The 18,116-nt window shown below is 39.8% G+C and overlaps 1 protein-coding gene across 3 annotated transcripts in view; it reads right to left on the bottom strand.

Annotated features, from left to right (window-relative positions):
* Positions 1 to 18,116, bottom strand: part of SORCS1 (sortilin related VPS10 domain containing receptor 1) — a 300,163-nt gene that overhangs the window by 68,204 nt on the left and 213,843 nt on the right. For all 3 annotated transcript variants that reach the window (XM_074907687.1, XM_074907689.1, XM_074907688.1), the window contains exons 6-8: positions 17,478 to 17,542; positions 7,956 to 8,074; positions 5,001 to 5,090 (exon numbers count right to left, since the gene is read on the bottom strand). In XM_074907687.1, the coding sequence (XP_074763788.1) occupies positions 5,001 to 5,090; positions 7,956 to 8,074; positions 17,478 to 17,542 (274 nt within the window). The remainder of the gene's footprint in view (positions 1 to 5,000; positions 5,091 to 7,955; positions 8,075 to 17,477; positions 17,543 to 18,116) is intronic.

Raw genomic sequence — 18,116 nt, forward strand, 5'->3', positions numbered from 1 at the left:
GAAGGTTACTAGAGGGAGCTCTGCTCCATCATTTCCAAGGACACCAAAGTAATTGTGGAGAAGCAAGGGGTATATTTAGGCCGGATTTTAATCAGAAACTGTAGACAACACTCTTATAAGTGGATAATTCCATCCAGGAATATTTTACACCAACTCTCTTCTGCCAGTTTTCAAAGTGGTAATTAACTGATGAGGCCTTAATTGAACATTTACATTGGCAGTACAGTGTTATACAGCAGCACTTTCCCCCCCTACCAACACTTCCATTTTAATGAGTACTATCTTTGGGGGGTGGTGGGGGTGGTTTGTTATTTGGGGTTTTTTTCTGGCACCTGAGTGATTCCACTTGTGATTGTGACTGTAGATATTAAAAATGTGGGGTTTGTTCTATAAAAAGAGGAAAAAAGCAGCATCTGAAACTGTTGCTTCTTGCCTAGCATTCAGAAACCTTGGGAGGTGATACAAGAAGGATCTAATAGGTTAATGTCTGCAGCCAGTGCTGCTGTTATTTATTATTTCTAATGACAGTGTGGACTAGAAGCCAAGGCCCTGGACCACTGTGCTAAACAGCCCCCCATGAAATATAACAGAAAGACAGCTCTAATCCTCACTAGAGGTAACGAGCAGAATTATAGTTAGATCACTAGTTTATGAGTGAGGTGGTTTTTTTTTTACTCTGTTTGTACTGTGTGTTACAGCAGGCAGGAAGCAATTAAAAGATCGCATAATTAAAGAAAAACCAGAAACTATTAAACCTGATTTGCTCTTTCAATGCCTGGAGAAATTATTACACAGTGGAACAAGCCACCAAGAGAGAGATTGTTATAATGAAATTCCCAGGCTCTATCTGCCCAGCACAGGCACCCTGATTTCTCTGGTGCCATAAAAATCTGTGAAGGTAGGAAAAGTAATGTAGATTTCTTAGCACCGGGTGATTCCCAGAAGATTCAGCTGTTCTGTCTGTTTCGGGCAGATATCCCAAAGTTATTCTGCTTCTATGAATCTCAGCCAGGGCTTTCTACATGCAAAACTGGGAACTTTTTCAGAAAATATACTCTTTGGAAGCTGATGCTACTTCTTTCTTCTGTTAATAATAGCCTTTGACAATTCACTTTCTCGTGGTCTTGTAGGGGGAATTAATACTTCCAGATGGAGCCTTGTAATATAAAGATGAAAAATAATATAATGAAGAAATCTGATCTATAAATTTGAAAGTGGATTCACCATGACAAGATTCAGAACAGTTGTTTGTTCATCCAGATCCAGAGATGAGTATGGAATGGATGAATATTCATTTGATTTACTTGCTTCTTTCCACTGGAGAAAAATATGTCCTAGAAGATGGGTTGGTTTTGTGGAGGAACAGATTGGCTTAAATCTTGAGGCAATAAGAAAGGCAATATAAGTCCACTGCCTTCTACTAATTGTGGCTGTGAATAGAAATCCTCTCTTAGCTCCAGCTGTGCTAGTAGAAGTTACTGCTGCAGCTGTTTGTCAGAGGCTCCTTATTTCAAATTGTCATCTTAAGTCAATCTGCTGGTAGATCTACATGGCTAGGTGTTCCCAACGTGCTTACAGCAACACTGGCTATCACACTTCTAATCTCAAGTGTAAACTTTTGCATATGTGCATACACACATGGGCAGACCCCTCTATTTAAATGAAGACAGAGATTATAAGTAAAACTTGTTTTGTCTGGTGAATGTAGAGTTTCATTAACTTAACATTTTAATCAATAGTTTTGTAACAACCAGGGGAGACAGGTAAAAAGATATTTTGACCAACACCAGTAAAAACTAAAGGCAATTTAATGAATGCTTAAGAAGCAAATAAGTTAATTTATTCACTAGATGCTTCCTCAGTGTTGATCAGATCATGCTATTAAACGCAATTATAAAGAAGATCCCAGTAAAGCTGAAAGAATTTAAGCTTAGAGAAGCAGTGATTACAACAGAATTGGCATAATATACATAGCACAGAAAGTAAAATAAAATAGCATTCCAACTGTTTGCCTTTGGGGATCAATTGTCTTTTCCTCTTACTATGGCTTTGTCCAATAGATGCAGTAACAACGCAAAGTTTTGATACAAAGGGATCAGTATATAGGCATCAAACAGGCCTTTGACCAATATCCGGAATTTTTGGTTTCCACATTGGGAAAATTGGGGGTTGCTTTTTTTGGGGGAGGAATAATACAGAAAGCAAGCTTTCATCCTGATATGGAGCAAGAGCTTCACTGCATCTTCCACTACTACACCCTGCATAAAGGGAAGAGGACAGGGGTGAAGCAAGGCACCATTCTCAGTCACTGTCATCTTCAGGGGCTCCCCACACAACTGAGAACCTGAGCTTTCCTACTCTGTTCCAGCACACAGCAGAAGTACATTAATATGCAGTTCTACTATCTGTCCCTCTTGCCTTTCCAAAGACAAAAGTAAGAGCATGATGCTGTGCATGGGTTTGATCAGGTATCTACTCAAATGACTAAAGGCCAGGGCTTTCTGAATTACTAAATAGGCTTCAGTTGCCCTTTCTGCACTTGGTCAGATAACTTTTCTTCCTGGCAAGTTAAATAGCAGGGATGTGTAATGCCTGTTTTATCCTGTCAATTACTGGGACTGTCAGATCTTTTTAAGGTCTGTATTTAAGGATTTTTTTGTGGTTATTGTTTCTTCCATCAGGATGTGCATCCTGAGGTTGAAAGATGATGATGAATTTAAAACAGAGGTACCACACACACCCATCCCATCAGTATTCAGCCCAGCATGAGTTAAGGACAGGTCTTTTTAAAAGAGAAATTGCTTGGCTTGCTTCCATATTCACAGATGTCTGCCCAGTGCATTGGTCTAAAGCGGAGTGAATGTACCCCACGTGTACATTTAAGGTGATTATCATGACTGACATTACAGAGTCTGTGACAGAGCCCACATTGTGGTGCTGTGGTACAGAATATAGGCAGTACCAACCCACAGATCAACATCACTGCAGAAATGAACAGGTCTCAATATAGACCATTTATGAAGTTAACACCACCTGTATGAACATATGCAGGTATTTTCTTGTATGGGAGAGAGTTTCAAGTTCATTTAGGCTTTTAATCAAACTGGCTACCAGGCTGTCAATGTCAACAAGAATATTTTAGTTTTGATTTGCTGTAGCCCATGCCTGCCTGAGCAGCAGTACCACCTGCCAAAGCTGCCTGCTGTCACACCTCTCCAGTTTAGGAAGAGTGACATGCAGAGACAAAAAACTTGCTATTTCCATCTTCAATTCCAGAAGTCGCTTAGTACTGTTTACCATATTTGGCCCCTCTTTCTTAGCTGAAGGAGATAAAAGAGAATTTAGGCATAAAAGAAGCTGTTTGTTTCAATCCTTGAATAGTATAACACTTTGTGCATTTTTAATAAAAGCAGCTATCCTGCTTTGATAGCAGCCTACTAGACAGCCACAGCTTCACTGTAGCTCCTTCCAAGCCAAATGTAGCTCTTCGGTCTTTGAAGATATTCCGAGATTGTGACAAAGCACCTTATCTCCTTAAATATCTGTCGTTTTCTTTGGGTCAAATAACATGAATGTGTTGCTCCAATTCCTATTCTCTGAGAAAACATTGCAATTCAACTGTAGTACATTTTTCCTGGCTCTCCAGAGATCTCTTTAAGAAGGTGAACAGTTGGAAAATAAGTGTGTGCTAAAGGAGATAACCTCTTCAGAGCAAACAGTCTCTCTACAGATGATCTGAATTAGCTGTAAATGACAATTTTGATTTGGATGTTACAATAACTATGCTAAAAATGAAACTCCATTGCTAAGGGCTACTTTAAATAACACCTGTTTATATTTGACCTGAACTGATAGCGTAATTCCTTCCTGCTTGGACAGGAAGTTTCAAACCAACCTATCTTTAAACATGACCGAAGATTTTGGGGTAGACCACAGGTCTTCTGTGTCAGAGCCACTGGTAGAGTCCAAAATGTCCTGTAAACTGGGTTTTTAGGTGATGTAAACAGGAGCAAAGGGTACAACAGCAGAGTAAGGTATGGCATTGAAGGCCTGGGTTTGATCTGCAGTCTGGTTATATGAAGGTCACCCATTCAATCCAGTATAAACAGGTCAGTTGGGCTGAGGAATCAAAGACAGCCAGTTATAATATTAGCCGAATTATTCCTTTGAATACTTACACCTACAAAATCTGGTGCACTTTCAACTTCTAGGAACAGGCTGACCTTGCACTTTTTTGTTTGTTTGTTTTGACAACCTTTACTTACTTTCTGGGAATGCATTTGTCTCTAGATGTTAGACCTCACATAGAGTCCACAAGATCATTTCCTACATTTGGGATTAAATTTTATTTAAATCAGACTACATCAAGAATGAAAAGGCCTCAAAAAAAAAAAAAAAAAAAAATCCTGTCTTTGTTAAGAAGCCATGAGGAGCCCAGCTGCAAAATGGTGATTTCTTCAAAATGGAGCAAACATTTTATAGAGGTCTTTAAAAAAATTCAGCTCCAAAATGCAGCAATAGCCTTTCAAGCTCCAATGCTAATTCACCATTGTTCTTAATTAGGGAAGATATGGAGCAGATACACAAAGACATCTCTTTGCTTGGTTCCCATTAAAATCTGCTAATGAGGCACAGCACAGAAAGCAACCCACACAGGACAGGGACAGGAGAAGGGCATTTTAAAACCAAAAAAAAAGGGGGGGGGGGGGGGGGGGGGGGGAAGCAGAAAAGAGAGTCCCCATCAAAACTTAATTAACTAACCATAAAGAAACAGTAATTGACATGAGCTGTGGTATCTGTCTACTTTTCATGCTGATGTCCTTGACTAGCCAAAGTGCTGACTTTGTTTTCAGTCCTTTCTTGCTTGCAAATGTTCTGTTAAAGAACTATGTTTTCACTCATTGCATGTCATCTTGCAGTTACTTGTGTTAGATTTCAGAATTTCTGTACAATCAAAATATCTGTAGGTTCATATGAGCATTCCGGTAACAGCAACCTACCTTGGGCAAGGAGTACTTTGGCAGCTTCATTTGTGCAAATGCATTCCTCCTGTAAGAAACGTAATAATGTGGTCTTCCTCCTGATGTCAACTACGAGAGAAGCAGGAATGTTATCATCAGGATTTTAAATTTTTTTTTATTATTATCATGGAAAATATCAAGCAAAAGCTGTCAAGGGAAATACTACAGTGTTGGTGGCAATGGCTTAAAACTGCAGCACTATTGCAGCTGATGAATAAACACTGATCCAACTGATGGTGACTGAAGAAGAAAGCAAGAGGAATTCCATTTTCTGCAAAGAGAGACAAAGGCCATAATTTCAGGTAAAAGTCTGGGGAAAGTGAAGTCCTGGATTCACCTGGGCCATTATGTTACCTGCTGATACCACAGCTCTCCTCTGCCTTACCACAAAACAGCCTGTTCTTCACTATTGCAGAGCTGCCATGTAAGCTATGGGTTAGATCAGCAGATTGGCAGACATGACTCTTGATTTCTATTTCTGCCTCTGGTTTTGCTTCCTGTGTGGCCCTGTACAAGCCATCATACGTATCGAAGCATTCACAGCTTTTGAAGGCAGCAGCTCTGTTGATTTGGTATTTCTGTAAAACTGGCCATTTATTTAAGTGCCTAAATACTGATGGCAAGACCTTGAAAATACTGGGTTAGAGCAATGTGAGGTTTCATTTCCTACCAGCTATTAAGGGGTGGAAAAAATAGAAAGAAAAAAAACCTGTCAATGTTATCTGACTTCCAGTGCTGCTGAAGTATAATCAATGTTTGTAAAGTACATTGAAATCCCTGGATGAAAGATACTGAAGAATAAATATTCCAAGGGATTCTCCATGCAGAATTTTGCTTTAATTGCCTGATATCTGGGCTTATCAAGACTTTTCTTTAGTAGTAAGTGTTTTAAAATGCACTGCAGTATTTTAAAACACAAGATACACAGAGAGAGGTTCATACCAGATTAAATAATAAGAACCATTTCCTATTCTAAAACCCTTCAATTTATTTTTTTAAGAGAATTGGGCAAAAGTTAGATGAAAAAAGGCCAGAAGCATTGTTTACGAGAGACTGTGAGTTTGTAAATAAAATACAGTGTAGTGGGAGAAATAAACCCATATTCCCTTATCCTCACGCCAAATGCTTTAGCTGCAGAAAAGCTAGATGGAGATCAAGGAAGGTAGGGAAGGGTAGGGGCAGGTGCTCAGGGTGTTCATCTATTCTTCCAAGCCTTTTCTCTCTGCTATAGGGCTATTCATCATCTCAAGAACAGTGCCTGGGATAAGGCAGGGTCCAGCATCAGCCACTGTTTAACTGTTCCTTGCCAGCCAGGTACATCCAGACACATATGAAACCACCTGAAGTATCCCATTTCAAATTACCAGCCAACAGTGAATTCACTGACTACTTAGAATAAGACAGAGTTTGTTTTCAGGGATTACAATATTATTATTTCATACCTGTGCATGTCAATTATTAATGATTAGCAAGTACTATCTCTTTCACCTGTTATATTTATTTTTCTTTAAGAATCCTAAGAAGTTTAAGGATTAAAATGGGAGCTTTCCAAATTGAAATATTACATGATACCTTCTCAAACTGCATTACAAACACAAATCTATAAAGTTGTGCAAAGCCCATTGGGCATTAAGGGGAACAACATAGGAGGCTGCCTCTCCTCATATGTTCCTCCTTACATCGTGCAGCTAGCACAGAGGTAGAACAAAGCTGAAATTTGACAGCACTGGGAACACTGTACTACAGCTTATAGACAGAAAGAGAAATGCATCAAAATACAAGGGCTATCCAGAAAGGTAGATAATCTCTCCAGCACTGACTTCAGATGAGGCAAAGGGGTCAGCTTCCCTACAATGTGTATTGACATTAGGTCAGATCAGAGAAGACCAAAAATCTTGAAGAGCACAAAACCAAGGCATCAGTGATGAAGTAATGAATCAATTCACATATGAAGATAAATTCTCCAACTCCTGCCACAAACATAGTCACTCTGAAATGAGAGAGCATGGCTGAACACTGATGTGTGACTCTGTTTTCCTTAGCATATAAACATTTCATTTATGCCTCAGACACACTGGGCACAAAACCTATTCTGGAACGTATGTCCCAGATTTATTTGTGGATGATTTAGACTGGTGTTTATGACTGAGTTCATTAACTGAAGGTAATTAGCAATCAACTCACCCAATTTAAAATATCAGTCCTCTCTCTTCCCTCCACCCCCAAGCATGGCAGAATATAAACTGCCTGGAAGGCCAGTTTAGTCCTGATGATTTCCAGTTCACCTCCATGTTCACTGCAATTCTGTTGTTATTTTTGTCCTCTTCAGCTGTTATTAAATGGACACTGGTGGAAGCCTAATGAAACCCGCAGTAGTTCAGATCTATTCACCAGCTCTCACCTGGAACACAGCTTGGCTGAGTACATCTCATCTTCAGCCTTTTCACTATAATCACAACTGAGGCATAACAATAAAGCCTGATTAGTCCTTCTTTGGTTCTTCCCTTGACTCCCTCCCTCCTTTCTATTTCCCTCACAAGCTCAAAAAAGCTTTGGTCTATTCCCTTGCAATAGCAGAAGACTGACACATCACTTCAAGCTGGGGGGTTAGAGCAGTAATCCTAGAGTGCTGATGAGATTGCAGGGAGTGGCACAGAGCACTCCAGTACATATGGTGGATGCTCCAGGCAGAAACTCTACGATCCTACATTTACAAGAAACTAGAGGTAAAAGGAACACTAGAGGTAAAAGGAACATTGTAAGGAACTGCTACAATCCACTCAGTGCCTTTATTACTTGGATCCAGTCTTGCCTAATTAATTGGGAGCTATCACACATACACACACATGCAAAGGAATGGAAGAGAAAATAATATAAAATAGAATAATACAATATAAAATAGTAGAATAAATAAGAGAAGAGGGTGTTCTGCACCTGAACAAAGACATAATCATCCTGGACAATCAAGGAGTTATGGTCAATATATCCTGGAAAAGGTTTGCTGCGAGTGGCTTCACTGCAGTTCTGCATCTTGCAAGTGATGTATTGGGCATCTGAAAGGAAAAAAACAAAGTCAAAACACTTAAGACCCTGAGCACAGATTCTTCCTACTGTCACAAGCTTATTTTCTGAGGCAGCAGTGCTGTTTCCCAAGCCTCACAAGACATGAAGTGACATCATCCATTCAATGCAGCACAGCACTTCTTTCCCTTACACCCCTTGTAAATCTACCCTTGATTACTTTATTCCCTTAAGTGCGTTCTTTCTTCACCTGATTCACCCTCCCATTATTTCTTTCACTCCAACCTACAGCATACAGCAGACTTATCCATTGCTCCTTTATACCAAGAGAGAGCCCAGCATAGCTGTTCCAATAACTCCATGCCACTCTTGGGGAAGTAGACCAGAGGCAGAAGGTAGCACAATGTAATGCTTGGGGCTCAGGTCTGACAGAAACCGTCAAGGACATATCATTCAGCCCTGCTGAGTTTACTTGGATGCTATCCAGGCTTAAGTTTAAAGAAAGGAACTGAGTGGGGGAACAACGAAGCTTTACAGAGGCAACAAACAGTCCAAGTCCTGTGACTCCTAGAGTAATCATGGGTCTGAAGAGTTGTGTCTATGCTGCAGGACAGATATACTCTGTGCTGAGCCTCTACAGTTTCCCTGTCATCTCCATGGTGTGGGATTTGCTGTAGAGCATGACAGCTTCTCCATGGTCACATGCTGAAATTGTTTAGAACACAACCAAGGTCCAGAGCATACACAAGAATGAAGATATTTTCAGAGGCCATCTGCCCCATAGTGTCATCAGTAAGAACCCCTTTCACAGTGAAATTCTGTATTTCCTATAGCACTTATACTCTGCAGAGTAATCCAGATCACCTCAGCAAGTCAGACTACCTCATATTTAGGGGTTTTACCTACTTCTCTGTTGACACTGTAGGTAGATGCACTCTAGCAAACCTGGGTGATCATTCCACACTCTCTTGAAACTAGAGGCTTTAAGTAGTTTCAGTCATATGTTTCAAAGTAAATGGCCTAAATCCAGCCCTAGAGCCATCTTTTCCACTGTCACTATACGGGATGTCCTCATCTCCTATTATTAAGCACTGAACGGTGCTTATCTCATAATACATCATCTGAAGAAAAACAATTTGAATTTCTTCATGGTGGTAATTTATCCTAGAATACAGAACCATATTCTCAGTATTCAATTTTGGCTCTTTCAGATAAATTAAGAAGTTTCACCTTGTTTAATGACAAAGCTGATCTACAGGAAGAAGGATTTTGGCATTTTAGCATTAGCACTTATGTGACAGAAACACTACACAGTATTTAATGTTAGAAGTACTTCTAATCTTTTTCCTTGTTGGAGAAGCACAGCCCCTTCTTTGCTATAATTAACACATTCTGATCAGAGAAGTAACATTTTACACTGAAATAGAAATGGATGGATTTTACCATCTTATATTTAATCTTGTTTTTAATTAAAATCTATCATTTGACATTTCTTTCCTTGCTTCTAAGTGCTGTTGACTTCTGCTTGAAACAGACATGCAGGGTAATGAACCTGCACAGAAGTTTGATGAGGGACGCCAGCATTTTCAGTCCTTGGAATAGATAAAGTGCTAAGTATTATTAGTTACTGCAGTTTATAACATTTTATGCTTTCGCAGCTCACTGCAAAGCATTAATTAATACAACCCGGACAGCATGATTGAAATGCATTTCCCTTCAGAGGAACATGATTTTTTCCACATTAGCCACGAGAGGGCAGGGAACGACGTAACTCCCAGCCTGCTCATACCAGTGAGCTCAGGAAAGTTCCCTTTCAGAGCTGTTCAGCCCTCTGTCCCTCTGCTCCCAGGAAGGAGGGGACAAGGGAGCCAGAGCCTCTTCCACCACCCAATAGTACTGTGTGGTGCAGCATTTCCCCTCCTTGTCCTAAGACAGAGGATGGGCATGCATCTTTTCATCTGCAACACAATCACTTCCCACTCCTCCTGTTTAATTCAATCCATTGTATCATGAAGGACAGCCCCACAGACCTGCCCCCACATTCATAGAAAGGTTTGGATTGGAAGGGACATTTAAAGATCATCTAGTCCAACCCCCTTACAATGAGCTGGGACATCTTCAACTAGATGAGGTTGCGCAGAGCCCCGTCCAGCCTGACCTTGAATATTTCTGCAGAAGGGGCATCCACAACCTCTCTGCGCAACCTGTTCCAGTGTTTCACCACCTTCATTGTAAAAAATTTCCTCCCTATATCTGCTCTAAATGTACTCTCTTTCAGTTTAAAACCATTACGCTTTGTGTCCTATCACAACAGGCCCAGCTAAAAAGTTTGTCCCCATCTTCCTTATGAGCCCTCTTTAAGTATTAGGAGGCCACAATAACACCTCCCTGAAACCTTCTCTTCTCCCTGAACAATCCCAACTCTCTCAGCCTTTCCTCATAGGAGAGGTGTTGCAGCCTTCTGATCATTTTTCTGGCCCTCTGGACCTGCTCTTAAGGGTCCATGTCTTTCTTGTGCTGAGGGCTCCAAAGCTGGATGCAGTACTTAGTTGGGGTCTCATTCTCTCTCAAGAAGGTTCCCCAGTGAAATGCCTGGCAATCCTGAGTTTAAACAAAGCAACATCAGTTCAAATGGCCACTCCCCGCCTCCCCCCCCCCCCCCCCCCCCCCGCTGCTGGCAAGACTAGGTGGTTTTTCATACATGGGATTGAATCACCCAGTGTAGTGCTCTATAGGATCACTCAGCATAAAGCTGTACAGTGTACAGGATCAGACCTCTGTTTCCCACTTTGTTTTGTCTTTTTTTTCCCCCATCACCACTATTTTCTTTTACTTCCACAGGCACACCGGCCATCTGGGACATACGAAGAGAAGACTGCAGGGCTGTCTTATATCCCATGCAAACGGATTATTTACCCTGAGAGCACAGGGAGGTAAAAAGATGGGTGCCGCTGGGAGCAGCCAGCAAAGAAGATTAAGAAATCTCCACAAGAGATTTTAAAGAGCAGGCGAGGTTGACATCCATTAGAGGTGACTGAAGTTTTTTTCGATCCTGTTTTAATGGAAGTATGGGGACTATGTCTATTTCTGCTGTGATCACAGGAGTCTGTGCAGCAGTGATTGTACCATTGATGAAGATTTACTAAGGCAATTCCTGTGAACTTTTACAGTGCAATTCTCCACGGCTTCAATTCTAAAATGCCAGTAATAACTACTAAAGGGCAGAGCACCAAAATTGCTTAAGCTAATCTCCCAAACAGACAAAACCTGAGATGTGCACACCAAGAAAATCTTCCTGTGCTATGGGAGACAGAAAGAAGAAGCAGAAGCAGGCTGCTTGCAGTGCCTGGATCCCTCTTTTTTCCTAAGGGGAGTTTTGCTGTGCTCACATTAACTCAAGGATTTTGTTTTGGCATTTCATTCTCATGGACATTTTATGTGATTCCATTGGCAGAGCTTTGTAACTTAGCATTAATTAATGTCAATTAATGTATTCAGTTGCTAAGCTCTGGAATTAATTTCATTATTTTTCCCACACAGCTGTTTTCCCTGCCATAGGTAATTAGGACATTATGCTTTTCATTTCCAGAACCCACACCTCCAACAACAGCTGCTGTTTTTAATATACAACAACAAAGTCACGCTATGCCTGGAGAAAAGAACATAGCGACTCCCAGCTCTTACACCACCAGACACTTTGATTTTGACAGGTTTGGACACCTAGAGTAGGATTCTTCTCAGGGAATGGCTGCTCTTTCTAAAGACGAATCATAAAAAGTCACAGAGCACAAGAACAGAGGAGACATCTTGTAAGGAAACCTCTGGCAAAATTAATCTGTTTCAGTGATGAAAGAACTGCAAATGCTAACACTTAGCAAAAGTTAAGAACCAGGGGGACCCTGTGTCATTAAACATTTTAGTCTTTTTTGTTTAGCTCGAGATTCATGCTAACATGTTCTCAGGGGAAATGCATTCAGCCTCTTCCAGAGACATCTCTTGCTTCAGTTGGTGGAGATGGAAGGTTGTTGGTGGAGATGGAAGGTTGTTGGTGGTTACTGGAGGTTAGTGAGCCTCTGCAAAAGTACACAGGAGAGTTTCAAGTCCCTTCCTAAAGCAGAGTAGGACTTTCTTCAGGATACTTCGAGTGTTATTTTTGATTACATATCAAACCCTAATAGCCACTGCTTTCTAGTCTGAGCTTGCATGTATATCTTTCAAAAATCTTAGCTGATCACAAGGACAGTCAGAAAATATTCACTGTACTCACTGCAAGTGTATAATTTTTACTTTTCTTGTCTTTAATTCATTCAGAAATGTGTCCTTCTCTCTACAAATAAATCCAGTAAGGACAAATCAGCAGCTTAGGCATTAGGGATAGTTTCTGCTTTTGAAGGATGACTGGCATCCTGTAACTAATGAACTGTAAGAACATGTTAACAACATACTTCACTGAAAGACCCAGGCCTGTAACCCCTCTCCAACAGTGACTAATAACAGAAGCTTAGAAAAGGTTATAAGAATCTGTCCACACATGTTGGTAGTCTAGGTACACCTTCAGCATCCACAACCTCCTTATGGCAATGAGTTCCATAATTTCATTAAACATTCTCCCATACTCTTCTACTCCTTATTCTACTCCCATTCTCTTTCTACTCCATATTTGAGAAACACACAAAATGCCTGTTCTTTATCCATTTCCATCTGGTCTGAACGTTGATTTGTGAAATGTTTATGAGCCATGCAATTAACCAGTAATGAAGATCGGTGAAATGAAGCCACTGCATCTACTAACTACTCACAAATCTGTTTTTTTCCAGCTGCTACTCTTTCTTCATTGCATGTCAGAGTCAGGAATCTCTCTTTACATTGGGAAGTATATCCTCTGCCATTTCTGGCATAAGGATATAATTGGAGAAAACAACAGATGTCATTCTCCAGGACAAATATTAATCATGATCAGGAAAAAAAATCATTGCACAGGTTTAGGGCACTATAGGAAATAAGTCACCACTCTAGCTATGGTAGCAAAAGATTGTCAGGCTAGGTTGCCTACTTGGTATTTCCACAGCAATGATTTTATTCTTCCTAGCAAAGTTCTGTGAAAACAGAAATTAAAGTCCTAGCACAACTCTGTGATTCAGAGACTATTGGCCCAGATGCTCAGTTCCTGTTAATCAGCAAGCAGAGCATGCCTGACGACCCCAGGTGAGGCTTTGGTTCTACCTGCAATTACAGCAGCATCTAAATTACCTTTCAATAAGAAAAGTTGTTGTGTAAATCAGGACAGCAGAAGAAAAGTAAAGGAAACAAGAGTACTTTTAAATATCATCAGCTCTCTAAATTTTTGCCTGGACATCAGCAAACCTCTTAGCTTCTTTCATCCACACTTAGCAAAAAAACCCCTAATCATAAATTGAAAAATTTACTCAAAATCTATTGGAATCTATCTACATAAGCAAATGCATATCTCATAAATGTAACAGTTGGTTTTCTTGACTTGCATCTATAGAAACTGTCACTTAGCCTCTGAGTCAACCTTGCCATTCTTTGGAGCATCAATGGATACCCAGTTAGTCTCCAAATGCCTTGTAGGAATCCATATTTCTAAGTCTCACCAACAGTCTGGATTCCTCAGTAGGCATCACCTGAGTAAAAAATACCTCCCATGTCAATTAGCTTGAATCAGGCTTTACTGGGATAACCCTCCCTAGCTCAAATCAGATAAGCCTCTTAATTAATGTTCTTTCAGAACTTGTATATTCTTTACAAACCTAAACCCCACATGTCTTTAAGTTTATACACCTTCTGAGAGCACTTCAAGCTGCATTTGAGCAAACCTAGACTTAACTTCCACCAGTCACTCTGCCTGCTGTCTATGGTGGTGAATATAACAAAGGGAAGCTTATCATGTGGTTAAGAACTGTAGGGGATTAATTGTCTTACTGGGGTGTTGACCTGAAACCAGGCAAAAGAAAATTATAATTCCTGTTGACTTTGTTGGCTCATCTTTGATCCTGTTCCAAAATCAAAGTGGAACACTAGGGACACACAAATGTACAAATGGAAATGTGAGATAAGGTTCATATGAACTTCTTCCAACCAGAAAAATTAGTTTTACCACTATGCTCTCAGTCTCAGCTTGACTTGGATGAGGCCTGAAGCCGTTAAAAAATAAACAAAACCATCATATTTGACAAGCTGAAAATTTGCCTGGTGCTCTCCAAAATTTACACAACAGGATTAAAAACATAGATGGTAATGATTAGCCCTACAAATGATGTCTCCATCAATATAACTAAATTGCAGTCTGTACTCAGTGTGTTCATCCCTACCTGCATCCTAGTTTGATGAGACAGTGTATTCAGAAGAAGTCCAGATTTTTCTGTATCCCGAGGAAAAAAAAAAACAGTAGGAATAACATGCACTCAGGAACAACACTGCTACCCAGATCCTCAGCAGATGTAAATCAACATACCACTGAAGTTATACTGATTTATGCCTACTAAGAGACTCCTATTTTGGTCCTTGTAAACCTTTTACATTATGTATATAAACACAATAAATAAAATGCACAGACAGACCATAATCAGGGAGCGGAGAGAGTTACTGGTGTTCTAGTAGGGAAAGCCCAGTACTAAGTTTGTTGCTGACAGACATTCTCAAACAGCCCTGCCATGAGATGGGCTAACACCGTACTCTGCTGACATTTCTACTTCTTCTCACCTAAATCTGCAGTTGTACTACTCAGCTTCTGCTGGAAAAGATACCAGCACAAGAATGAGGTGTTTTTTCTTATTTGTATTGAGTTCAGCAGGTTTTTGCTCAGCCCTTATATTTCCACTTCAGGATCTATTATTTTATTGTACGGATTGTGTGGTTGTTTCCACACCACTCCTCTTTCTTTCCTTCTTTCTCCTTGTTTTGGCAAGTCTACCTTCTCAAATTTAATCCCTTTATTGGATTTTTACACTTGGTTAACTCTCAAAAGAGATACTGCAAACAAAGTATAAATAAGTAAATGCAAGAACATTAAAAAAAAAAAAAAAAAACAAAAAAACATAAAATACCCAAGAAAAATTATTTCCAAATTACCCTCAACTTGAAGAAAATGTATCTATCTCACTTTAGCACACTCCATCACCCCACTGGCAGGAACACACCTGCTTCATTCCAAAGGAGAAAGGGTTGTTCATCCATTGGAGGGTCATGGTTACTTGATCCGGGAAAAGGATACTGATTTAGTATTTAGAAGAAATCTCTAGTAGCCAAGACACATGAATATACCAAGTTGGTCATGGTAACTCGCGGAATAGACCACGTGCACACTCTTGAGTCTCAAAATCCTGTGACTTGTCATGCTACCAAATAACTTCTGGCAAAAAATGCTGTGATATGTTCCAAGGTTACTGCTTCCAGCTACCTACCATAGTCCTCTGCCAGAGACCAACACTCCTTGGAATAATGGGCAAAAGAGCATGAACTTACTGAAAATCCAACACGTTTTCTTATATTGCCAATGAGCTGAGCTGGGGACCTCCTGGTTCATGAGCAGAAGTTTCATCTGAACGACTGTTTTGTGAGAGGGGCAAGGTTTGACACCACTATATTTACATTACATATTTGCATTATATATTTACATTGACACTGCTATATTTACATTAGTAGTTTTGTCACTGCCTAAACAGAAGAACTTAACTTGTGCTGCCTCACAACTAAGCCAACATAAGTGTGCAGAACCAGTTACTAGAGCTCATCTGATAAGCAATAATTTGGTATTCTACAATTCTTTACTAATATGCCTGACTCCTCAGTGAGGCCGGTTCAATCTACCTGTTTAAGAGCTATAATAAAGCACTCAAGAAGTCTTTTGCAGAAATGTGCTATAGCTGTGCAAAATGTTCTTATTGCAGCCTAAGAACTCAAACAAGACCATTCAAGGCATTTGGAGCATGGCACTTTCTCTGCCCACTGTGAGATGAACATCCCTCAAAAGCATCATCAGAATATAGTTCCTTAAACATCAATTATAGTGCTTCATCTCAGTGACCTCAAATTCTTAATGCCTTATAACAGTAATATTTTGTGCTGAAATAGACACTGTCCTGTTAAAATCTTTCATTCTCATTTAGCATGTCCTAAGAAATAGAAAGCTTCATGTTCCCAGCCCTGCTGCCATGTTCAGGTAAGTGAAACTGAAAGGAGAAATAATAATCAGAGATCAGAAATTATAAGAAATAGAGATAATACATTCTTTAATTTTTACTAATCTTGCATATCTTGAAATGGAAAGACCTTTAAAGTTTTATGGTTTCTATCGCAACTGTTTCTTTTCAAAATTCATCTTCCAAAAAATTCTCTTTCATGCTAAATTTCAGTGAGTTAAAAAACTGATTACCTTAGAGTTACCTTTTCAGACAGTTTTCAAATTTCCAACAAAAAAGCTACACATTTTAAGTAACACCACTGCATTTGTGGGTACAATTCCAGGGACAATTTTATTCATTTTTAAAGGAATTACTTGAGTGCATCTTTAATACTTAAATATTGCAAATGTAAAAATCTGCTTGTTATGTTGCAGCAAAGCTGCTATTTACAGAGGAAACAATATGGAATTACAATGACAAGATCTATGGCAGACAGGCTTTTGGTGTGATGCCCGCCTGAGGCAATCCCATGTTCTGGAAAAGAAATCCATGGAGGAAGACTTGCAAAGGTAGGGGAGCTCAAAGATAAACCTTGAGGAAGCATGGGTGGGAGGAGGAAAGGCCAGCGGGTGGCTTAGGGTGCCTGAGAGAATTTACAGCCAATTAGGAGAAACTTTTGGAGTTGCAGGTAAAGGAGGCTCCTGAAATGGAGGAAAGAACCTCAAGAGGTAAATCAGGGAGGGAGAAGAGCTGATGAAAGTGAAGGACAATGACAGGGCCAGCAATAGCAGTGAAGGATACACTTAGGCTGGTCATTAGAAGGTTTCTAACGTGAGAGAAATGAGGTATTTTCAAAGGTAGTACCTAAGGCAGAGTATCCCTGGTCTGTTAAAATTGTAAAGCTACAAACAAGGTGATATTATGTACTGTGTGAAACAGCAGCAGGTAGACTGTGACCCAGGAACTTCTCTCCAATGCCATGTTCCCATGAACAAAAATCACATGGGAAAAGAAGTGCTGTGTATACTAACTCCAAATCCTTCTTTACCATGCTCCTGGCTCCTTCCAAAGTCTGTTAATCTCAACTTTTTGCCTTGCTGGAAATACTTCTCTTCTGACAGACCTCCCTTGGAACAGTCAAACCCCTCATATTAAGTGAGTGAATAACTAAAGAGAAGTCAGATTTCCTGACAGATTTCGCATATTCTTTTAACCACACATGATATTGTGTGGTTAAAAGAATATGAGGGCAATCCAGAACACCACAATATTTGGAAGCTGATTTACTTACGACCATCCACTGTCTTTGCCTCTAGGTGCACGAGATCAGGCTCTCTACCAGACCCCATCATAGACCTGTAAAAGATTAATACAAAGGCATTAAAAACAACAGATACCATGAATGTCTGAGATAGTTATTCCACAGGAGATCCCGGTTAGCTGGACCTAAACCCATACTGACAAGTAAGAATTGATAATTTTGAAAGCATTTTGGCATTTTCCCTAAAATAATCTTGAAAATTTGAAAGAAATTCAACCATTTTATCAAATCAATGGCACTGTGTTTATGAGTTCTTTATTTCCAACCCCTTCACTTCCTTCTACCTGGAGACATATCTCTGTTCTCCTCGGTGTGTGACATTTTGATGTGTCTCCTGGTTTGGTCAGAAGGATGCATTTCAGTTCTGGGTGGGATACAGAAGACTTTAATTGATGAGATAATAGTGTTTGCCAGCATACTAATTACAGCTGTGCTTTTATATTGGACATTTTATGCACATTTGCTTAATTGACACTCTTAATGATCAATATTCCCTCATTAATTAAGAAATTTTAAAAACCCATTTCATCCTGAGACATTTTATCACTTCTGATTTAATAAAAAGTGTTCCATTAATAAAATAAATGTCAGGTTGACTCAGAAAATGAC

Source organism: Athene noctua, chromosome 5, assembly GCF_965140245.1.
Source record: "Athene noctua chromosome 5, bAthNoc1.hap1.1, whole genome shotgun sequence".
In the NCBI taxonomy this organism is placed as follows: domain Eukaryota; kingdom Metazoa; phylum Chordata; class Aves; order Strigiformes; family Strigidae; genus Athene; species Athene noctua.